Genomic DNA, 24,975 nt, shown 5'->3' on the forward strand with positions numbered 1-24,975 from the left:
CGGAGCGGGCGAGAACCGCCGGGCGTGCGGCACCCCTTCGCGTCGCCCACGGGGGCCAGCCCCACCGCCTCCAGCCAAGCCCTGGGAGAGCTGCCCCGGCCAGCCCTTGCCAGAGTCCCCCCGCGCCCAGCACGGCTCTGGAGACAGGTAATGTAATGTAGAAAGGTACAAAAGAACTCTTAACAAGAAGCATAAAGCTGCTGCTTGGCCGGGCCGCCGCCGGGGCCCGCGGGAGGGGACGAGCATCCACCGCGGGGGTTTCCGCTGCAGGGAACCAGGTAGATGCAGAGTGACCAGGACACGGCGAGCTCCGCACCACGACGTCCGCACTTTATGGCGCTGCAGGAAGCTGAGCGCAGGGTGGGATCAGTGCCGGAAAGCCTGCTGGTTGCTGCTGCTTCAGGCAAACGCACCAAAAAACCCCACCGCTGTGGGATGAACACCAGGCGCTCCCAGGACAGGCGTGGCTCAGTCCCCTTAGTCTCTTGCAATTAGAACTTTGTGCCTCCTTCTTCATAAGTTTCAAGGAATATGTATTGAAATAAAACAAAGGTGTCCAATCACTTTAACATGTACCCATCATTAAGGCATATGTTTTGCAAGGATTTTTCTTGCAAAAAAGAATTTTTTTTTGTCATTTCCAGCATTCACTTCATGCTGTTTTATGACATCTTCATCTTTGCAGCCACAGCCAGCACTTGGAGAATGAAGAACGCCCACTGCTCTCAACCCTGCAGCCCCATGGGAGCAGTGATATTGCTTGATTTCCGTACACCACATCTCAATAGCTAGTGATCCTTTAGGAAGTGCAAACAAACTTCAACACCGCCACATTTCCTCACCGTACAGCTTGGCGACTGTCCTGTCTCAATACGAACATCAAATTAATCTTGCAAACTTTTGAAGAAGCTGAGAACTGACTTAACGCTTGAAACCTGCTGGGGGCAAAGGCAGAACCGACATGTGCTTCCTCCCTCCCAGCAGCAGCATCGCCATGCCTGAGGACAGAGCTACTCCACGTTCAGCTTTGTTTTTATGTTCATGGCTGCCAGCTCTGCCACAAAGTAACGGAAGACATGTGGCACAGGGACAACCTCGATCTTGTCCACCTCACTGCAGACAGAGCAGGAGTATCTCCTGTTGCTTGCCACAGCGGAGGAGTGCAGTGGTTTCTCCAGCACAGGAGATGTCATGCTGCCACAGCTCATGCAGACATAAGCTACGGAGCCATCGGAGCAATTGAACAGGCGGTCTTGCAGCAAGAAAGACGTGCCATGAGCCAGCAAAGCGTCACGCTCCATCTCACCGAAGCGAATCCCACCTTCCACATTCCTCCCCTTGACAGGCTGGTTGGTGACAGAGTCTCGAGGCCCTGTTGTCCTCACCTGGAACTTGTCTGAGACCATGTGGCGCAAGCGCTGATAATACACCACTCCCACAAAGATCTCTGCCTCCAGCTCCAGGCCACTGATGCCACTGTACATCTTTTCTGTCCCAAAGAAGTTATAACCTGCGCTCACCAAAGTCTCACCGAAGTATTTCAAAGCGGAGTTCTTCTCCCTGAAGGTGAAGGGAGTGGCGTCATAGGAGACACCATGCAGTGCTGCTGACTTCCCCGCCATGCTCTCAATTAACATCCCAATGGTCATACGGGAGGGAAAGCCATGAGGGTTGAAGAGTATGTCTGGAACCATCCCATTCTCTGTGAATGGCATATCCTCAACTGGCCAGAGCTGGCTTAGGATGCCTTTCTGTCCATGACGGCTGGCAAATTTGTCTCCAACAGTTGGATTTCGGGGAACCCTCACAGTGATGCAAGCCTTCTTGAATTTCCCAGTGCCACGGTCATTGCTGCATAACCTAATGTTGTCAACAATACCAACTTCCTTATTCCTGTGTAAGTGGAAAAACAATCACAGCAAAGGCATTAGGCGTGCTAATGATTTTTAGCTAGGTAAGGAAAACAAAGGAAAAAAACAAACCACTTCATAAGTCTCATAAAATGCCTTGGGACAGCTGGGGAACAACACTGTTCTTGGAACAATATCATTCAGTAGTGAGGGAAATCAGACTGCTTATGAATTAGGGCAAGGAAGCATTAAAATGGCATCACACAAGTGCCATTAATTTACTTTTTCTAATACTAGAAGCACAGCTACAACTTTCAGGTGATTAAGTAATGTGCCACCCATGGTTTAAAGTAAAGATAATTTAAACCTGGTTCATCTATATCACCTATATCACACTGACAAACTGTATCCCAGTGCCATTTGTTTTAAGGTAGCAGTCTTTCTTGCTACCCCCAAAAATTCACACCATCTTGGTGGGACACCAAAATAAAGAATTAGGTTTAGTGCAAAGCAGAGAGGAAAGCTCAGAGCAGAAAGGGAAGGCACAGTGTGTGCCAAGAGAGAGAAAACTGTGCTTCATAAGCCTCTTCCAACCTTGTTCAAATTTTGAAGTCAAAGCTTCCGTCCTCCCGGCTATTCCAAGCCATGCATAAGCTCTAGCAGTGCATGCAGGATTTAGGACAGTAGGCAGAATTCCCTCAGAAGGGTCCTGGGTCTCTGGAGCAAACAGGGCAGGAGACAACACTGAGAGCTGGGAACCTTATTGCTCTGTAGGAAACTAAATAATTACCTGATTTGGACCAAGAATGAACAAAAGCTGAATGGGAGAGAGGTAAAATGTCTACTTGGATAAGGAACCTAAATGAAGGCCAGGCTGGCATGAGAGAGCTGGGGAGCAGGAGCGCTGGGTGAGAGGGTCAGAGAGGGCTCCACGACTGCAAGGACAAGGGTGATCTGACAGATCCTCACTACCACATGCCACATCTCTTAGCCCTGCTCCACAAACAGGATGACTAATTCTATGAGTCCACAGCAGTCTCCCAGTGCACCTAAGGCAACATCTGTTATAGAGTAATAAAAAATAGCTTCCCTAGTAATGCTGGTTACTGTTACCCAAGTGCTTCACAAACCATAATGTGAATAACTACACAGGACTATACTCGCTATGTCAATGATGTAGAGAGACACAGGTAAGGCCTGAAGTTGTACGGACAACTGATAGTGCAGGATGCATATAAATGTTATCAGGTTTTGTCAATGTTTTTGCTTCCCTTTCATGAAATAATTAAGAGGATTTTAATGGAAGCCTCAGCAAGCCTTTTCTTTTTCAACTGAAGTTCAAAAATCTTACAAAGCTTATCCTCAAAATATGCCAGGGGGACAGAGGGTTGTAGTTGACACATTTTTATATTCTAGCACTTTGGAAGCTACAATGCTAACAAAAATGCACTTTGAATCCCTAATCCTGTAACACCTTTGCTTGCAAGGTTTTCTGGCAAGTGTCTGGGACCACACACTTTGTTATGGTTTCTTCAGGATTTTTAGACAGAACACGTTATGCAAGTCAATTAACAAAAAACTACAAAAAACGTGGGCAGTGGATGGGCAAAACATTTCTGCAAGCTCTTTCTTTTTACTGGCCTGAGATTCTCCTCCTGGGGTAAGTCGGGCTTTGCAGCATACACTGGCTTTGAGAAAAAATGTGATATGTACACGGGAGTCACCTACAATGTGAACTTCATGCTCTCTCTGTCAAGACATGGACACTATCACAGGAGGAGAAAAGAGAACACCTTGAGGAAAAGATACTGCAGCTCCTCAAGGCTAACTGATCTCAGAGTGCTCACCACTGGGTGTGTGGAGACAGGAGGGACAAGCCGAACTTACGGATAGTAGACAGTGAAGGTTTCCCCTGTGTTGAGGTTCATAAAGCTGTAGAAGGGGTCCCCAGGCTGTAGCATAGAGCCAACAAAAGGCAGTCCATCAGCATCCAACTTCGCTGTAATATTCGGATCACCAGGCCTGATGCCAAATACCAAGTTGTCGCCTGCCCTGCTGGCTTTAAGGGAAAGGTCAATGCTCTCCATCTTGATAACACTTCCATAGGCAAACCCTCTCTGCCAGGAAGATTTGTTGACAATCTATAAAGAAGAAATGAAGGCCTGTTAAAGACTTGCCAATAACTTCAACAAAGAAAGCACTTCCATTCCAATTTGATTCTTAACTTTTAACATTGCCTTCCTAAATGAAGCTTCCCACCATTCTAAAAAGTCGAAACTTCCTGCAACCCCCGTGTTTTTCAATGCTGAAAGCCCGCTGCTTTGTGCAAGGGACCTCAGCTTTATGCTCAGTACCTCCAGAGTTATGCTCAGTTTCTCCAGCATTACCTGTGGTAACAACATTTAACTGCTGTACCCCTATATCTGCCCTAGCAGAGTCTGTGGACTAGCAGAAGCAGAAAATGGGCTCTTCTCAGCTAGGTACCACCCTTCTTATCAGTCCCCCACACCAAATTCCCTTACAGGACAGCAGGATTCCTCCTTTTGGTGGCTTACCATTGCATCTTCCATGTCATAGCCGCTGTAGGAGATGACAGCCACAATCGAATTGGTTCCAACTGGATAGCTGTCCATACCATAATAGTCATACATGCTGGGCCGCACCAGAGGGCTCTGGGGAGTATGGAGGTGGTACAGCTTGTTATCTGAGCGATCCTTGTAGTTATAAACTGGGAATCCCATGGTTTGCTTTCCTATAAAGAAAAAAAGTTGGATTTATTCAGGATCAATTCAAAGTTAATCTGTGTTTCATCCTCATTTATCTTATTAAGAAGAAAGCTGGAAATACTTACAATTTAGTGAGATTATCAATCTTAAAACCCTTGGAATTTAATAATTCTACAAAAGTTTCTGTGAACCACAACACTTAATTCCTTTCATAGTACTTCATAAGGACTGTTTGTAATTTTGTGTCTTTTCTGCAATTTCAAGCTATCCAATAAGGCTGGTATAGTGTGTTTTGGGTTTTTTTTATTCTGTTTTGGTTTCTTTGTTTGTTTTTTCCCTCCCCAGAATTTCCCAGAGTGAGGCCAAAAAGCGCTTGCTTCTGCAATCTAAATATATTGGCAAGACGAACAAGTTTTGAACATAGTCACATTTGTACTTTCACAAAAGTATGAAAAAGTGGTGGCATTTTAAGGTCATCTTTCTGATGAAAACTGATTGTCACAAATACAGGGTGTTTCAAAAAGATGGGCCGAATTTCAAAGAAATTGAAATTAGGTCCATCTTTTTGAAACACCCCGTATAATATACTAGTGATGGTATTGAGGTAAAGAGACTTGCTCTCTTCAAGTTCCTACTCACACACTTTCTCTTAGCCTGTTTTTATTCAAGTTCTTGCATATCACTTACACCTCAGCTGATTGAAACCTCATGTACATACTCCATTCCAACTTATTTCAGATAACTAACTAACTAAATAAATTTAAATCTTTGTTAAATAGTTGTCATTAAAAAAAGCCAAAACTGCTGTCACAGTGCTGTATTACTATATTGCAACAGGTGCTTAGCAAGTGTCCTCTCAACAGCTGCAGTGTTAAGACAGCAGTCACTCACTGAAAACAGGTGGCAAAGAAACCTCACACTAACTACTGCAGAGCATCTCCCATAGCTACCAGTCAGAAGCAGGTTAACCTTTGTCTGTTGTGGGGATGACGGCACTGTGGAAGCACAGCTGTCAGAGACTAACATCACAAACAGCTGGTGCAGCACACTTTGGCAGGTTCCTGGTGAGTGGTCATTTCAGGCACCACCTCTGACTCCAGTGAGGCCACATTCATGAACACCTGCAAGCATCAAATTGGACAATTCTCATTTGCTCCCTTCTTTGAAAGGAAAGGAAGCAAAACAAGCCACCTCTGGTGTCTTCTTATCCATTTCAGTTTTAGCTGTGGTGGTTGTCTGTACCTTAGTGTATTAGCAGACAAGAAAAATAACAGACAGCTGTTAAACTACCTATCACAATCACAGACCAACTGCAAGGAAAGCAAGTCTGGAAATACAAAACTGCAGTAACACATCCTCCTTCCTGTCTCCCATTTTATTTTTTCTAAATGATCAAAAGCAAGTGCTTTTTGGCCTCACTATGGGAAATTCTGGGGAGGGAAAAAACAAAGAATGGCTGTTAATCAACCTCAATGTTGAAACAATGTCTGGGAAGAGCTCTTACTTGGGATTGTGGGAATACACACTGGAATACACATGTGAGAGATTTTTTTCCCCTCTCCCTTGCAGTATTAGGTACTATAGCACTTACCCATCTGGCACTGGTACATGTTTCGTGGACTTTGGTTGTGGTCAGAGAAAGGGATGAGGTTTGCCACCACACTGAGAATGCTGTGAGGGAAGAGCTCCTGGTGAGTGGTCATTTCAGGCACCACCTCTGACTCCAGTGAGGCCACATTCATGAACACCTGCAAGCATCAAATTGGACAATTCTCATTTGCTCCCTTCTTTGAAAGGAAAGGAAGCAAAACAAGCCACCTCTGGTGTCTTCTTATCCATTTCAGTTTTAGCTGTGGTGGTTGTCTGTACCTTAGTGTATTAGCAGACAAGAAAAATAACAGACAGCTGTTAAACTACCTATCACAATCACAGACCAACTGCAAGGAAAGCAAGTCTGGAAATACAAAACTGCAGTAACACGTCCTCCTTCCTGTCTCCCATTTTAATTTTTCTAAATGATCAAGTTCCCTGGGAATCCACTTCTTTGCTGCCCATGAGCAATCTGGAGAACTCAATGGAACATGACACAGTACACACAGGACTCGCCTCAAAAGCTTCACTAAGTTAATACTGAGAGCAGATTTCAATATCTCAAAAAGATCCCTACAATCCATTTACCACAAAAACAAGTAGAAAGTCCTTTTGCCACTTATTCTAGCCCTTCAACACAAGCCACCCCTATGTCCTATCCTCAGATCCTTTCACAAATATTTTCCAAAGCACTGTTTTTGATGCTGGGCACCTCTGTAATAGTCAGCACTTTATAAAGGAAAGATGCAAACCCCACCTGTTCCAGTGTACCAATCCATTCTTTCCTTCCATAGAACAGGTTTCTGACAGGCCGCACCATCCGGCAAGGGGTAGTAAAAATGAACAACCCAGGATACAGGCTGGGTTTTCCTGTCATTGGGATAAGGACAACTTCTGCCCGTGCAGGAAACCTCTTCTCTTGTGTTATCTGTTTGTGCAAAGAAATATCAATTTAGAAACATAAACCAACACTGGTTTAGTTAAGATGCATCCAACAGTGTAGACAACGAAAATGCCAACCACATGTGTACTTACTAATACAAAATGGTGGAGAATATATTTTTAAAACACTTCTAGAACACTTCAAACAGGAAAAGGACAGAATATGGCTTTCTTACCTTTTTCAAGAAAAAAAGTTATTTGAACAATGATGACTTCATAAACCAACGGACCCAATATACAGGTATAAACAAGAAAAAACAGAAAAGCGTACTCTAATACTAATGTACAGCCACAGATAATTTACTGGGTCAGATTAAAAAAAATAAATGGAAGTTTAAGAAAGATCCAAACATGCATGTTTTTGACCACTGCATATTGAGGATGTTTAGCTAAGAAGCATTTTAAACAAGGCAACCTTGAAACGGCGGAGGGTTTCTGCAATCTCAGGAGCCAGGTCCCACTCTACCCAGCCCACCACGGAGCCATCCAACAGAACTCTGTAACACTCGGCGTAAGGCTTGCTTGGAGTCACATTAATAGGGGTGACACCTGTGAAAAGAGGGAGTTGGTTGAAGGAACAGTCAAAAAAGCATACAAAACACATCAGTTATTTCTGCAGAAAGCCTCAATCCACAACAAAAAGCTTTCTAGGACATCAAAATTCAGGCCTACAGGGCAAAAGTGTAGATTACTTAATGGAAAATATAAAACCTGCACAACTAAGAATGCCATTCCCCTCCCCATTTTTCACATTGAAATAAGCATTCCCACTTTTATCATCAGGAGGATGGAGCCAGGCTCTTCTCAGTGACAACCAATGATAAGACAAGGGGCACTAAGTGCAAACGGGAACACAGGAGGTTCCACTTAAATATGAGAAGAAACTCCTTCACGGTGAGGGTGCCAGAGCACTGGAACAGGCTGCCCAGGGGGTTTTGGAGTCATTCAAGACCCGCCTGGACACATTCCTGTGAAACCTGATCAGGTGTTTCTGCTCTGGCAGGGGGACTGGACTAGATGATCTCCAGAGATCCCTTCCAATCCCTAACATTCTGTGATTACTGTTGTAATCGCAAGTGAGCTACAGTTTAATTGAAGTCACCAGCAGCATTAGAAGGTCACTGCTTGGTCCAATTTCTTAGAGCCTGTACTGTGCAATTTCTTTTGCTTAACTGAACATCTCCACTCTAGAGCACACAGCTAAAAGACATTTACATGGAACTTCACACTGTCCAAAATGTTGACAAGCCTGTTTAAGCAATGTGCTGTTTAACACTATGCAGAAGCACAGTAAGTACAAGTTTAACTCAATTTTACCTTCTCAACAGTGTACAGTGATGTTATCTGGAGAACCTTTCCCAGATACAGGTTTGCAGGGCAGAAAGGTAAAAGGAATTGCTTCATTAAGTCAAATAGCCAGTAAAACATACCTAAGGAACATAATAAAGGTGGAATGTCTGTCATGGGCACCATCTCTGTCACTATTTCACACACAGCTGTCATGTGGTTCATCAGACCGCAGGGTTCTCCATCTGGGGTGTCCACAGGGCACAGGAATCCCCAGGATTCAGGTAGCAGTTTGCGGACAGTTGTTGTTCTCATCTGGGAAAAAGCTGCTCCTCTATGTATGCAGCGAAAGTGGGAAAGGTAGCGAATGAAATTCAGCTTGTCTCCCACCACACACAGACCACTGTCCTGTAACATGCCCAGGCCTTGGGAACAAAATGGAGATTTATGTCAGGATGTTGTCCAGCTTTAACAAATAAAGGATGATGTTACAAGGCAGCTTCTTATTTTTTCCACTAACAGGCCCTAAAGAAGCTCACATAGGATCCCAATAACAGAGGGCAAATGTGCTGTTGCGTGTGCACAGGCAACTTGGTGATCTGTAAGACGCATAGACACTTTAAATTCCAAAATATTGCTTAAAATCAAACTCCTTTTAGAAACATATGAAAGTCATTCTCAGTGAAGTGACTTGGGGATTCGCAGCTGGTACTTTTTACTGAAATTCTGTGACTTTTTCCTCAACTATCCTTTTCCACAAACCACTTTCATTAATTCAATTACAGTGTACAATGCCTGCATACAAGCAGTTGTTTTCAGCTAAGAGCTAAGTTTTATGTTACTTCTTATTCTGTCTAGCAGGAAAAAAAAAAAAGGCTTCTTGAGCCTGAAGATTTACCGGTTTTAGATCGCAGGTTACCAGTTGCAAGAAGATATTCAAATGGCTTGGTAAGGTCTGTTGCCAGGCTGAATGCCTTCACCAAGCCGTCTGCATTTATGCTGATATCTGCCTTTTCTGCTCTTTTCTCCAAAATGAACTTAACAGATTGCAACCAGCTTTCAAGCCTCTCCTACGGTTTAAAAGCAAGAGATTTAAATTTAAAACAGGAAAATAGGGCCTCAAATTAGAAATTCACATCAGTTGCATGTACTACAGAAATCCTCTGAAATCAGCAGGATAAAAAGCTTTTAGTTAACTGACAGTTTTCCAGCCATATTTCCCACACTGACTTCATTTTATCAAAATGCTGACAGTATCACATCAACACAGACCTGCGAGGAAAATACCGATTCAACAGCTTAGTAATCACTTCCACCCAGACTGGTGAGGAGTATGGCAAATGAAGTACAACAGAACTTCATAAACAAACAAAACCCAAAACTGAAATTGTACCTATAATCTGACCACAAGAATAACTCCACTGATTAGCCTGCTAAAAACAGTGGCAAAGTAAAGCCACATTATGAAGTTAAGTTTAGATAGCCAAACTTGAAGGCCATGGACACACGTTATTTAAATGTTGCTGAGACAATCTGAGATAGTGGACTTGATTTTCATTATAACTGTAATTTTATCACTGCCCTGATCTTAATATACTACACACACAAAAAAAAAAGAACATAAGATACCCAACAACACTTTGAACTCTTAGTAAAAATCCACTGTGTGCAGCCACACTGTGTCTACTGTATACTCTAGTCTATTTGGGATCTTTGCATTCAAAAAAAGGCACTATTAACTCACTTCCCTGGTGATCTGACAGGGACAGGCAGGAAATCAACCTCTTATGGTGCCTGGTAGCAGTTCCACATAGCACTAAAATGCTTCACAGAACTAACTTTTTATTTTACTTTATTTATAAATGTACTGAAACCACTCAAGTAGTAGAGAGTAGTCTTTCAACAAAACAATGCTATAGAAAATTTTGTCTAAAATGGAAAAGAAAGGTTAAAAATAGTTATCCAGTAACTCAGGGCAGTATCTTTACTTGGGGATAGGAACTACTATTCCACAATGATTTTAATGGGATAGTCAAGATTCTGAACAGGAATAATTTCCTCTCAGAATCCTAAAATGAGGAATCCCTATAAATAAATCAAATTCATATTGAATTTGAATAGATTAGGGAACTGTATTATTTTCCTCACCAGTAATAAATTAACTGCTTAAGTCAGAAGCATGCTATAAACTTCCTGATCCATAAAGGAATTTAAAGATGAGAGAGTGATGACAACATCATGAATCTTCACTTTTGGAAGATGGAGAGGGCAGTTGTTTTCTTGTACACTTGTCATGTGAAACAGCAGCAACATCACAAGGCAGATGTTTACCACTCCTCTATCAACTGATCCAACAGAAGAATGCTGCTTCAAATCCCTCTTCAAACACCAGAAGGATCAGTATTCCTACTTCAGATTCCCACCCTCATTGGGGCACTTCCATTTTCTCTGGACGCCTATGAAATGCTCTATTCCAGGTTTTGTACAGGCTTTTCTGCAACATATTTAGTACACTATACTGAGATAGCCAAGCCTTCCTCAACTACACTGCCTGGTTACACTACATCCAGCACTCTCTCAGACTTCATAGCATATCCAGGCTCACCACTCTTCAGCCTGGCTTCTTCTCTTCTTTCATCCCCATGGTCACTGTGGGGTCTTGACTGGATGACCACTACACTCACGAGCTTAAACTCCTTAAGACTTTACCTTTAAGAACATAAGGAAAAGCTGTCCTGGGGTAAGCACTTCTTGATTCATCAGGCTGTCTGGATTATCCTCCATGCACTCCCCTTTGGCAAAAGCATACAGCTTGCGGGTCATCATACAGAGCAGGTAGAACTTCTCAGTTCTGTTTGTCAGGTGGATGCAGATACACTTGCTGAAGGAAGAGAAAGAAGGTGGACAAATAACACCATCTTTTCATGCTAGCTGTTCTTAAAGTTTCTCCCAAATAATCGCAAACCAATTTTTTTGGTTAAAAAGCCTGACAAGGCACAAGCTTTTCCAGCTGTCATTAGTATTACATGATAATTCTAACAAATAATAATAATAAAAAAAACCGCAGAGACTGATCTGAAAAAACAATCAACTCATCGTCTTAAGGGGCTAGTTTTGTAAAGGACTGTGGTGGTTTAACCCCAGCCAGCAACTCAGCACCACAGAGCTGCTCACTCAGCCCCCGTGGTGGGATCAGGGAGAGAACTGGAAGGGTAAAAGTGAGAAAACTTGTGGGCTGAGATAAAGACATGGTAAAGCAAAAGCTGTGGACGCAAGCAAAGCAAAACAAGGAATTCATTCACGGTTTCCCATGGACAGGCAGGTGTTCAGCCATCTCCAGGAAAGCAGGGTTTTAACACACATAATTGTTACTTGGGAAGACAAACACCATCAATCCAGACATCCCCTCCTTCCTCCTTCTTCCACACGCTTTATAAGCTCAGCATGAAGTCATATGGTCTCAAATATCCCTTTGGTCAGTTGGGGTCAGCTGTCCTGGCTGTGTCTCCTCCCAGCTCCTTGTACACCCACAGCCTATTCGCTGGTGGGGTGGTGTGAGGAGCAGAAAAGTCCTTGACTCTGTGTGAGCCCTGCTCAGCAATAACAAAAACATCCCTGTATTATCAACACTGTTTTCAGCACAAATTCAAAACAGCTCCATACCAGCTACTATGAAGAAAATTAACCCTACCCCAGCCAAAACCGGTACAAGGATACACCTGGCTGATTAGATTAAGGTGAAAACCTTGAAAGATTTATTTTACACACTCCCATGTTAGATGCCTCTATAAGTATACAGTTTAGGTAAACAGATATTTGAGTCAGGACCAGTCAACAGACGAGCTTTGCATGTTATTTTACAGTGGCTATGACTCCAATCATATACACACACATATCCACATACATGCACCTCACCCAAAGTCTGAGCTGGAAGCTAGCAGCAAACCATGAAGCACTTGTGTTAACACTCTCTGTGTCCTGCCACAGAAAGTCTCAATCTCCACTGCTACCAACACATATGTGGAAAACTGTGGGCTGAACAACAGTCTAGCACAATAAAAAGGAAAGCTACACCTAATTTCCACTAAAGCTGATCAACTGCTTTCCAAGAGACTTGAGATCACTTAGTTTCCAAGACAGAAGCACAAACATCTCCATCAGCACTCAAGGGTATTTCCAGCTTTCAACTTCTGCTCTACATCGCACTCTACTGAAGCTTCACAACTTCACTGCAAAGCAAGACAAAACTCTGAAGGCAAGTTCTGTCCAGAAAAATTACAGTTCCAGCACTCTTACATACAGAGTATGTCCCAATTAATGTTTTCAGTGTTCCTTCTCTTCTGTCTCCTCAGTTGAGGAAAATAAGGTGTACAGAACATAACAGAGGAAACCGACCAAACTGCCCACCAGAATACTTAGAAATAAGCAAATCAGAGTAATTCCAACTTGAAATTATCCATTCATACTTCTCAGTACAAAGCTCTGTGCATGGACTTTCAAGTGCCCCTCTGAGGCACCCGCCTTTATGTTTCCAGCCAGACCACCCCCTATTTACAAGTACTCAAGGACTTGGGCATCCCAAAGGATCCTTTTCATGTTCTAAGAAAACCTCTCAAACAGTAAACACATATTTTACCAGCAAAAGAAATTATTCAGATAGATGCTGTCACACTGAGTCTCAAAGCCAGCTCTTCCATTCCTTTCTAACTTATTCCATGGAATAAAAAAAAATATTTAAAAACATCTAGTTTCTATAATTTTAAAAGATAAATGTAATTCCCATCATAGTTGCCAACAACTGTGTGGAACTGATGAAGTTCCACAAACGGCAGTATTTCTGCTCAACAAATAAAACCTTGAGCAGCCACAGACCTAGCTTTAACCTTCTCTTCCTTAATCTTTAATATTTAGCAAATATGTCAGAAAATCGCATCTAAATAACAACTAATACCTTCTCCTGAAACCATTTTGGGGATACTTCTGTCAATCCATTAAAATACATATTCCTCAACACCACAAATACCGATTATCATAATATCCTAGGGTCCCATCAAAAACTAGACACTGGCCATCTTTTCATAAGTGCATGTGAAAACCATAACAAAGTGTGATGTAATGTGGTGAGTACTCTTAATTCTGCCTATAATTCCAACACAATTACACTGAATCACACACTCCTACATGTATGCATACATACTTCAAAATGAAATCTGCAGCCTGTTCATCACTGTACCACTCAGGAAGGTTAAGTTTTACTCTGAAGCTCTTTCCCAGGTATTCGAGGACATTTTCCTGTGTCAAACAGCCTGCATCCACTACCACTCTCATCATCTCAGTAACGCAGTTCACGTAAAAGGTATCACCTTCCTTTCCTTTGACCAACTCTTCAACAATCTGGTAGTCTGGGAAATTCACTAATGCCTGAAATACAGAAGTGTATGAGATCAGAAAAACAAAGTCATAGTAATATCTGTCCATAATATACATCAAAATATCTAGGGAACTCCGGTGATTTAGGTTTTCGGTGCTCTGGAAATAACCTTCCACCATGCAAACTGAAAAATACTGTGGGGTTGAGGTGTTCAGAGAGTAACACAGGGGATGTTTATACCCTGATGATGATCACAAGTACTACCAATCCAATGAAACTCTTGGAAAAAAACAAACTTGCACCCTCTAAACTAATAGGCTTCTCTTGTTTAGGTATTTACTAATTTAGGATTTACTAATGTATTTACAGAATGAGCTCACTTAGAAACATGAATTTAATTCACCATTGTCTCAAGCTGCTCATGCAAACCAAAAGGCAATTTAGCCTTTTGATGAAAGCTATTAGAACAAATTCACTTTAGTTTCAGCGCTTCATATACTAAAGCTCACACTTGAATCCAATATTCTTAACTCTTGGTGTTATAATGGTTTTCTAGCTGTTTAAGTCGGGGTTAAGCAAATATGTTGTCCACCAATTACTTCTGTATTTACTGACAAATGTGCCTCATCTTTACGTGAATTATTTGTTCATCACATTTAAGTAGGCTCCAAAAAGTTTAGGAAAAATTGAAGGCTGCATGAAAAAGATGCTAAGGAAGATTTATTTATGGGAGGCAATGTAGTGCTTGGTAATCATGATATATACAATTTGGAAGGTGCCAGCACATGTCCTGCCCCTTGTCCGACAGAGGAGAGCACTGGGATGATTACACAGCAAGAAGAAACCAGAATTAGAGCCAGAACAGAAGCCTGATTGATGCAAGAGGGGATGTAAAACCACAGAGAGTGACTACTTATGGAAGAACTTGAACTTCATGCAACATGGCCTGCTTATCCTGAGATCTAATGAGCTACCAGAAAGTCACATTAAACAAACAGGTAATCAGCTGCTTTTGCTAACTGCTTTTGTTGAAACTGTTGAAGAAAAAGTGAAATGCATTGTGCAACAGCAATGTGAATACAGCAGGCTGAAAGAAGAAGATACAAATTTACTGAGGCTGATATATATCATGTTTCCACCATGTAGTGTCATGGGCCTCCAACCTGCTCCAACACTTAGCTACTGCAGGTAAAATACATGGCTGAAGTACCCAGGCTCTGCTACTGGAGAAAGCGTGATTTTAGAGGAGAATTTTAAGTCTTGGCTCAGGTAAAACTTCAGCCTGCTATCCAAAGTTCACGACCATCAAATGTGCTCACATAGATCCTTCCAGATCTTCATTGCTTCCCGTTCCAATCAGAAACAACATTTTATTTTTCTCCTTAAAAAAAAAAGCCAGTTCACTGGTTTACTTTCAGATAGGACAACCTGATGTTAACAATTAATGTTGTTTACTCACTGAACACTCAAGTATCATTCTATTTTAAAAAGATTCACGACATCTTTCACATTAGGTGACAAACTCTTACAGCCTCTGAGAGCTATACATCCAGAGCATTAAATAGCAAAACCAATGAAACCATTGAGTAACTCTCCCCACCTCTCCTGACCCTGCACACACGTCCTCTGCTGCAGTGAAGTGCTACATTACAGGCAAAGGCTTGGTTTGGACTACAGTTCTTCAGCCAGTATAAGAATGACTGAAAATATGGAATAAGCTTCCTTTCATGACTTAAATAAAAATGCTTAGCAAAACTTCTGTAATTATTTCGTTCAGAAAGCATGAGCATAAGTTGTTTACCTTCAGAGCAAATCCCAAGGGAAGGAAGAATAACTCTTTCTGAAAAATGAAGTTCACCATGACACAACCATTTTCCAGGTAGTGAAGGTTCATGTTTATTGCAGTGTGCTCATCCTTAACGCAGTGCATCACTACTCCTGCAAAAATTAAGACAAGCAAAGACCGACATGAGCTCTACAAAACCAACTGGGTGCATTGCTGTAGTGTCCAAGCAGGTCTGAGAGAATTCACGGGAGAAACTTCAGTATTTCCTGTCTCAACACGAAGCAGATCACTAGTTTCTGCATCAGTCTCCCACTTGAAATAAATAGACCAGCTTAATGCATTTCTTAGTGGACAATTGTCTCAGCACACTTGCTGAGAGGCTTGGAAGATGCACACAGTTTTTAAGAAAAGGAAAGCCCCAAACTTTAACTATCCTGTCTGTAACCTTAGGTCGTAAGATACAGCAACACACAAGTACTCTTCCTAATAGCACTCTAGGTCAAGTTTTCACATATCTGCGTTTGGGTGGTAACTGCTGAAGCAGTGTTTTCCAGTCCTGTCCTGTGCTATCCACTGCAGGTCAACGAAAAATAAAACAAATGAGACTGTTTAAACTGGCACTGCTTCTAAATTAATGTGGAATGACAGTGTGTGCTCAAGCACCACAGTCCAGTCAAATCAGCAGTTGGTAACATTGAAGTTTAAAACTGCAACTTTTCTGCTCAGTTTTAAACTCATTTTACTCAGTATACATGACAAGGACAGCCAGGAATCTAGTTAATCTGCTTCATGTAAATTCAATCTGCCAATATGAAGTATGGATAAACAAATCCAATTAAACAAGTTCAGCAGTTTACACTGACTTGTACTGAAAGTAGGGTTTTTCATTACACCTTCCACATAACATAAGGTGACATACTGCAAGGCCTGGAATACAATCTCCTCACTCACCCTGGGCAGCTCAGGCAGCTCCCACAATGCCAGCACCAGCCTGACGCTTGTACTGTTCTGGTGGTGCTGACCCTTCATTTTTATATGTAGTAAAAAATATAAACATTATGTAAGATCTACATCAAAACAAACTACCAAAAGTCAGCTATAGATGTTCACTCCTGTTTGTCCTCAAGTAGTTACTAGCAGGATGCCACAGGAAACTGTTCAGCTTACCATACTCTGTGAAACCAGGGCCTCTGTTTTTCCATTTGTGTCTCTCCATTGCAAGAGGGATATTTCGCCTGGGCATAATCAGCATCCTAACAACTTTTTCTAAGCCATTGATTATAAAGTAGCCTCCCATTTCCTGGCAGAAGAAGGGAAAAAAAATAACATGCTTAGAAATTAGTAAGCCAGCATTTTAAGTAAAATACAAAAATGCCTGTATTTTATGTTAACAAGTATTTAATGTTTTAACTATGAAATCCATAGCAAGACATATGTTTCAGCACTGCATTTGGGAAGGCTGCAGTCCTTGACAGTGATTATTAAGTCTAAATGTAACATACAGTGCAAGGGAAGGGATGCATGTTCCACAATATAAAGAAAAAAAAAAACAAACAACCCTTTGTGATTGACTGAATGGCTCTGAAGAGCTCTCAATAACTATTTTTTTAATAAATACTTTGAAGTTTTCATTTTGAGTTTATAAACCAGAGGGTTCTTCAGTGCAGAAAACCTCTTTCTAGTGACATACAAGCTTAAGACAAATAAATTTATAGCTCCCTAAACTGTACGCCATTAGACAAAAAAGTGTTTCAACAGCAAGTGATACTATGAATGAAGGTACAAGTGGGACACTAGGGGGGCAGCAATAGTATGCCATTGTATATTCTTCTTTCATAGTTTGCTCACTCTGTGAGTGCAAAACACAGCACTAAATAAATCTGTATTCAAATCCCCACGGCTGACGGTACTGGGAAAAGAGGAAAAAGCTTCAGGAGACAACCAAGAATGAAAACGCCTCTTTCAGTGCCTGTTCTCCAAACTTTTCTCTCCACAGAGGCACACTCATAGCTGCGTAGCCTCAGCTCCTGGTTAGCAGCTGAGAAGTCGTATACTGGAAGTGTTGGTACCGGCACCAAACAGATCCCTGTATCCAAAGATAGCTGTGACTGCAAACTTTTCAAGGTGCTGTATGGAGTCACCATAAATAGGGTACATACAGAGAAAATAACAAGTTAAAATTGAAACAAAACATAAATGCTCCAGTTCTGTAAAGACAAGCTGGCCTGAGGTACTGCTCATGTAAAATGTCGATTTTCCTGACCCACAAAATCCCTGTTACCTCTTCCTCCTCATGATGCTGTATGAGCTCTTGTGGAGAAAGATTATAGAGGTTGCACAACTTGGACTTCACCATGATTGGAATATACCCCAGAGGTTGTTTAATAGTCCCTTGGGGCACGTCATTCACCAGCCAGCTGACATCAGCCTAAATGACACAATGCAAACAGTAAGCACATTAAATTGCCCTTTTAATCTTTCCTGCTATATTAACCGTACATTTAATATAACCACAATCTGTTTAACAAAATGCTATCACTGCAAAATGGTAATAGTGATAATAAAAAGCAGAACTAGTAGATACATGCATAAAGATTACTCCACGGAAAACAGTCAACATGGGTTTACAGAATAAAATCATACAAGTCTAGAACTAGGTAAAGAAGCTGCTAGTAGAGTCTACTTTACCTTCCAGACCCTTCAACAGAGCAGCCTAAGTAAAAAAAGTACCCACAGGATATGAAAGGAAACCTCAGAAGTTAACAAACAGCTAAATGAAAAAGTTGAAGAAAACAGAAGCTGCTCAATGCAAGGACATTCACACTACAAGCCTGCAGAGACCTTTCGAAAGGCTTGTTCACTTACCACGTTCACGACTGATCCAAAAAGTGAGAAGGAAAAGTGTGTGTGAAAGAAAATAATTTATTTACAAAACAAGATCTGGTAGTGAGTCTACAGAAGGACCCCTTGACTGTAAGAAACAAGGTGATAAAATGTGTGAGCAAACAACTTCAATTTATACGCAAAATTACTGGCTTTAAAAGAGCTGCTGCCATGCAGGAAAGAACCACGAGCACTGCAATACAAAGACATCAGTTCAACACCTGGCAACAGCTAAATGAGTAAATTGAGTCTTATGAACTACTAGAAGAGGTATATGTTACTGTGACCTTCTAGATCCATGGTACAGCCTTACACTGAGACCTCTGCATGGAGAAAAGGACAAAGGACCTCTGCAAGGATAAAAGAAAGAGCTTTTTCAAACACATGGCAGATAAAACTAACACCAGAGGCAATGTACGCTCACTGATGAATGAGGTGGGTGCCCTGGTGACAGAAGATACAGAGAAGGCAGAGTTACTGAATGCCTTCTTTGTCTCTGTCTATACTGCCGGGGGCTGTCCTGAGGAGCCCTGTACCCCTGAGGCCCCAGAGGAAGTCAGGACAATGGAGGAGTCTGCCTTGGTTGATGAGGACTGGGTTAGGGAGCAGTTAAGCAATCTGGACATCCATAAATCCATGGGTCTGGATGGGATGCACCTGCGGGTGCTGAGGAAGCTGGCTGAAGTCATTGCTAGACCACTCTCCATCATCTTTGCCAAGTCTTGGGAAACGGGAGAGGTGCCTGAGGGCTGGAGGAAAGCAAATGTCACTCCAGTCTTCTAAAAGGGCAAGAAGGAGGACCCGGGTAACTATAGACCGGTCAGCCTCACCTCCATCCCTGGGAAGGTGATGGAACAACTTATCCTTGGTGCCAACTCAAGACATATCAAGGATAAGAGGGTGATTAGGGGCAGTCAACATGGCTTCACCAAGGGGAACTCATGCTTAATCAACCTCATAGCCTTTTATGAGGACATACCAAGTGGAGAGATGAGGATAAGGCAGTGGATGTGGTCTATCTTGACTTCAGTACAGCCACTGACAGTCTCCCACAGCATCCTCACAGCTAAAGTGAGGGAGTGTGGTCTGGACGATCAGGCAGTGAGGTGAACTGTGAACTGGCTGAAGGAAAGAAGCCAGAGAGTCGTGGTCAATTGGGCAGAATCTAGTTGGAGGCCTGTATCTAGTGGAGTGCCTCAAGGGTGAGTACTGCGATGGGTACTATTCAGTATATTCATCAACGACTTGGCTGAGGGAACAGAGTGCACTGTCAGCAAGTTTGCTGATGACACCAAACTGGGAGGAGTGGCTTATGTGCCAGAAGGCTGTGCTGCCATCCAGTGAGACCTGGACAGGCTGGAGAGTTGGGAGGGGAAAAATTTAATGAAATATAACAAGGGCAAGTGTAGAGTCTTGCATCTGGGCAAGAACAACCCCAGTTTCCGGTATAAGTTGGGGAATGACCTATTAGAGAGCAGTGTAGGGGAAAGGGACCTGGGAGTCCTGGTGGACAGCAGGATGACCATGAGCCAGAACTGTGCCCTTGTAGCCAAGGCCAATGGCATCCTGGGGTGTATTAGAAGGGGGGTGGTTAGTAGATCCAGAGAGGTTCTCCTTCCCCTCTACTCTGCCCTGGTGAGAACACACCGGGAATATTGTGTCCAGTTCTGGGCCCCTCAGTTCAAGAAGGACAGGGAACTGCTGGAGAGAGTCCAGCGCAGAGCCACAAAGATTATTAAGGGAGTGGAGCATCTCCCTTATGAGGAAAGGCTGAGGGAGCTGGGTCTCTTTAGTTTGGAGAAGAGGAGACTGAGGGGTGACCGCATTAATGTTTATAAATATGTAAAGGGTGAGTGTCACAAGGATGAAGCCAGGCTCTTCTCAGTGACAACCAATGATAAGACAAGGGGCAATGGGTATAAACTGGAACACAAGAGGTTCCACTTAAATATGAGAAAGAACTTCTTCATGGTGAGGGTGACAGAACACTGGAATAGGCTGCCCAGGGAGGTTGTGGCGTCTTCTGCTCTGGAGACATTCAAAACCCGCCTGGACACATTCCTGTGTAACCTCATCTAGGTGTTCCTGCTCTGGCAGGGGGATTGGACTAGATGATCTTTTGAGGTCCCTTCAAATCCCTGACATTCTGTGATTCTTGGTCTCCAGCTTCAGCAATGACTAAAGGTACAAAGTGGCTCCTGTAGGAGCAGCTGCTCAGCAGACCAGGGCTCACTTCTCACCCGGATTAAGCAAGACCTGCAGCAAGAATCTGAGGGAGGGGTACATGGATAAAGGCAGCACAGTGGAAACAGAATTATTACATGCTGCTGTGCAAGGGCAGGGAGTGGGAGAAACCAACCAACCTGTCCCAAGCACAAGGGAACGCCTTCGCACACAAGGCAGAGAAAAATGTTTTGTTCCCGACATTTACACAGGTTCAAAAAATACTTAAGCAAACAAATGCTGGAAAAAACATGGGAAATAATTCAAGTATGAAAAATAAAAGCATCTCTAGCTCAGGATAAACCAAGAGCCACTGGGAAAACAGCTGTGAAGAATCTGCAACTTCCCTACTTTCACGTTCAGGTAAGATACAGCACTTACAGTTGCTTTTATCACTGTTAGTTGTAATGCTTTGGACAAAGAAAAAAAAAAAAGTTGAAACTGCAGGCAAGCATTCCCTCACACCTGGTGCCTCATACAAATGTACAGTTCAGACACAATTACACCATTTGAACAGAAAACAGCAATGGCTACGCAATCCTGTCACAGTGCAAAGGAAAATGTTTGCTGGGGATGCTGCTTCTTCTCTAGGCAAATTTAAGAGCAATTCAGAAAAATGATGAACATATGATATGAACAAGAGAGATTTATAATTCTGGAATTCTGTACTGGAGCAACACTGCTTTTGAAACCTGGATTCCTGCAGAAACAAGATTTCATAGAGTCACAGAATGTCCTGCGTTGGAAGGAACCCACAAGGACCACCAAGTCATGGTCTCTGGGATGACACAGCTCTGTGTCCAAGGTCTTCAGAGCTGGCTGGCTGACTGCAAGGCAAGTCTGACAGCAGAGCAAATAACACAGCTGTGGTCCCGAGGAAAAGGAGGGCAGCAGAGGTGGGAGCTGTAGGGAACTCGGTTTGAAAGGAAGTTTCCACAGTGAGCTCATCGTTCACCGACACCACCCATTCCACGAGGGACAGACCTCTCAGAAACCACCCCACAGCAGATGAAACCGGGACGGGGTTTTTAACCAAAGCGCACAGAAAAATGCGGGAGGGGCTCAGCTGGCTCTGCTGCCCACAGGTGCAGCGGCGTGGAGGCCACTTACAGCGATCCGGCCGCGGTAGGTGCTGCGGAGGCCGCGGCACTCGGCTGGGAACACCCTCCTCTCCTGGCACACCGTCCCCGCCGGCACGGCGGGGGGAGCGATGGACACCCCTGCCACTGCCAAAGTCACCCGGCTGTCCTTCAGCACGAACTCCACCGGGGAGAGATCCTGCAACGGCACGCAAGAAACACCACAGGGAGATGGCGGAAACCGGCCTCGCCACCCCTACCCCCCTCCGTTTCGACCCCCAAACCTGCACGGCGCGGTAGACACCCTCGCTGACGGCGTAGTTGAAGGACTCGATGTGGGCGGCGGTCAGATCCCGCCGGGCCCCGCCGCGCCCCGGCGGCCGCAGCCGGTGCGGATCCCCCCCGCGTCCCGCCATGCCAGCCCCGCGCCGCACCGCGCACCGCCTCACGGGAAGCGGCGGGGGCGGGGGCATGAGGCGCCGGACCGCGTGCAGGGCTTGCCGCGCCGCCGGAGGGAGGCGCTGCAGCGCTCGCTGCCATGTGCGGAGAGCACGTGTGTGCAGGGCCGCCCCGGCACCGCCCCGCGCGCTGCTGGCACGCGCCTCAGTGCCACTCCTGGGACTGTGACCCACGGCCTCCCCCAGCCTTGTGCTCGCCTTGTGCCCCCCAGCCATGCTCCCCAGAGCTGTGCTCCCCCTAGCAGGGACTCCCAGCACCGTGTCCCCAGCCATCTGTACCCGTGTTTGCCAGGGCCCAACCCTTCCAAAGAGACGTGCACCCCAGCAGGGATAGGGAAGATTTGACAACCCCTCACCCTATATCACTCCCTGCCATCTCCACACCCCTAGGCTCCAAAACAGTCTCCCCACTCCCCAGCTCTCACCAGTGCTGGGATACCACTGGAATGTGAGGCCGGTGCCCCTTGTGCCATGCCATTTTGCATTTGTCACCTGAAGGTGAGGAAACCTTCTCTGTTGGACTGGGCAGCTCACGCAGTCCCACGTGGCAGAGGGAACAACACTCACGACAGGTACCCACAGGTAGGTTTTCTGGGGGACCTGCCACCCCGGGGGCCCGCTGCCCCAAGGAAACACTGCAGGCTATGGAGTTTGCATGTTTTAATGGTAGTTTAGGAGAGATGTGGATAGGGTCACCAGAGATCCACTAGCTCAGGCATCTGATGGCCCGCACATACATGCTGATGTGAAGGCAGCTGGGGACACAATCCAGAGTTGGGGACATGATACAGAGCCTGTCAGGCTCCCAGCTTGGCAGCACCATACATAACCACTGTCGTCTCAACACCAAGGTTTTCTGAGGGCTGCCATAATGGACTCTGAGACATGATTATGAACCTACGTATGGCACACTGTTGCTCTTCTTGGGGGAGAGCTGCTTGTGGAGAACAAGAAATCCTGGGAGCAGTGACATGCAAGCAGTCCTGAAGGGTGCTGGTCACAGCAGGGCTGAGAAGCCAGGCCACCTGCATGAAGCAGCTTTTGACCCTTTCTTAGACTTCTCCAGCATTTTCTGTGGGCTGTGGCCAGCCACTGGATTTTGGCAGGAGCACAACAGCTGTTGCATGATAATCACGACTAACCTGGTATATGACAAGCCACATGGGAATTACCTGAAACCTACAGCCCAGCGGGACCACACCCTACTGGAAAATGCAGCCAGAGCACCTGGGCCTGAAATTTTTCATGGCTGACATGAAGGGATACAACTAAGACTAGAGACATTCTGCAATATACTAGGTGTCATCTGGAAACACAGCACCATCCTTTGTGAAAGCTCAGGAAAGAGAGTAAGACCTTTTCTATTGTCCTTTTAGCTGAAGTAAGCTAGAAAACATTTATTGTTGTGTATTCCTAAAAAAAGTCTCATAAGACCTTGTGAGCATCACTTGCAAGGTACACTCACAGCTGCAATGCTTAGGCCTCAGGCATACACACATCCTCATCTCCACCTCATAGCTAATATTTTGAGCAAGACCTTAGGCACTGTGCTGTCTGTCCTTCACCATCTACCTCCTGTGCTTTACCTTGGGAAGCACTTTGAGAGCACATGCTAAATACACACAATACCTGCTGTTTTCCTCCAGAGGACGTTGCTTATTTCTGAATAATTCGGCAAACAAACCAATGATTAAAACATCCCTGAATCACTATCTCCCCTAAGCCCAGCTGAAAAGGCAGGGTATGAATAACTGCATTGTCTATGGTCATGGCTCTGCCATCAAGTTGAAGCCCCACTTCCAGCTGAGCAGCAAAAACGGCCAGCTGCTGATTTTTCACCCCAGATTGCGTAGTGGCAAAAGGGGATGAAAAGGCCTCGGAGTCAGGCAGAGGTTCCCGAATCACTGCTCCTTCCAGTGGTACCAGGTCCTCCAGTCGGGCCCACTGCTTTTGCCTGCATCCAGACAGCTTTCTTGCCCTTATCCCACTACATCAGCAGGAATCTCACATTACTGTGCAGTAAGGGGGTGATTCAGTTTAATTTCCCTTTTGAGGGGAAAAGAAGGGTGGGTCTGGCACCCCAGAACATGAAAACTTCTCGTTTCATTATGATGGGGAAAATTTTCTCTTTTCACTTTGCGCTCTGTTCTCGTCTGCCCTAGAGCTTGTGGGAGCCCAACGTCTCCTCTGTCACCTCAGGGCAGTTGCTATTAGATCTTCCCTTTGCTGGGCAAAAAGGTGTAAAAATAAGCTGACATGACCTAACATGTGAAAATGCCAAAGGAGACGTGGTGCAAGTTGAGTAACAACCATTACAAAGTACGTTTTGCCTTGGAGTGTTACCATTATGCTTTACCTGGCCTGCAGTGAAATTTTGATACCTGTGTGCTATCTTAAGGTTAAAATACCCAAACAGTCCTTCCTCCACACCTGTCTTCCAGCTTATCGCCCAGTGCTTCCCATCTCACAAACTGATGCATTCATGGTCTCTCTTCTGAACACCCACAAGACCCAGATCCCAAGACCAGACCTGGTATTCAAAGTCTCACTGGAAGTGAAGCCACCCACCAGCACTTGCAGCACAATGGAACAAAGCCAGAGTCCTGTTTTCTCACAGCTCCTGTCATTTCTTACTGCTCCCTGTCATTTCTCAGCATGCGCTAGTGCACCCTGCACCCACCACATCCCCCCCAGACAGATTCATGCTGCCTTTTGGGGCATTGAAAACTTCAGAGGTGCTTGTGTGGTTCTTTGGGATGTGCCCTCTCTGCAATGCTCCC

General features: G+C 44.3%; 1 protein-coding gene across 2 annotated transcripts; it reads right to left on the reverse strand.

Moving 5' to 3' along the window:
- Positions 1 to 177: 177 nt before the first annotated feature.
- Positions 178 to 21,843, reverse strand: POLR1B (RNA polymerase I subunit B). 2 transcript variants are annotated; one of them, XM_080342546.1, is made up of 14 exons: positions 21,769 to 21,843; positions 17,834 to 17,980; positions 16,720 to 16,852; positions 15,568 to 15,704; positions 13,593 to 13,816; positions 11,105 to 11,276; positions 9,294 to 9,465; positions 8,539 to 8,820; positions 7,524 to 7,657; positions 6,924 to 7,094; positions 6,168 to 6,324; positions 4,406 to 4,602; positions 3,738 to 3,991; positions 178 to 1,893 (listed from the first exon to the last, which is right to left on the reverse strand). In XM_080342546.1, exons 2-14 carry the CDS (start codon positions 17,906 to 17,908, stop codon positions 1,011 to 1,013), a joined length of 2,991 nt encoding a protein of 996 aa, XP_080198672.1. In that variant the 5' UTR covers positions 17,909 to 17,980; positions 21,769 to 21,843; the 3' UTR covers positions 178 to 1,010. The 2 variants fall into 2 exon arrangements, with proteins under 2 accessions (XP_080198672.1, XP_080198673.1); XM_080342547.1 differs by lacking the exons at positions 13,593 to 13,816; positions 15,568 to 15,704; positions 16,720 to 16,852; positions 17,834 to 17,980; positions 21,769 to 21,843 and adding an exon at positions 11,782 to 11,789.
- Positions 21,844 to 24,975: the final 3,132 nt, after the last annotated feature.

Source organism: Nesoenas mayeri, assembly GCF_963082525.1.
Source record: "Nesoenas mayeri genome assembly, chromosome: 3".
Taxonomy (NCBI): domain Eukaryota; kingdom Metazoa; phylum Chordata; class Aves; order Columbiformes; family Columbidae; genus Nesoenas; species Nesoenas mayeri.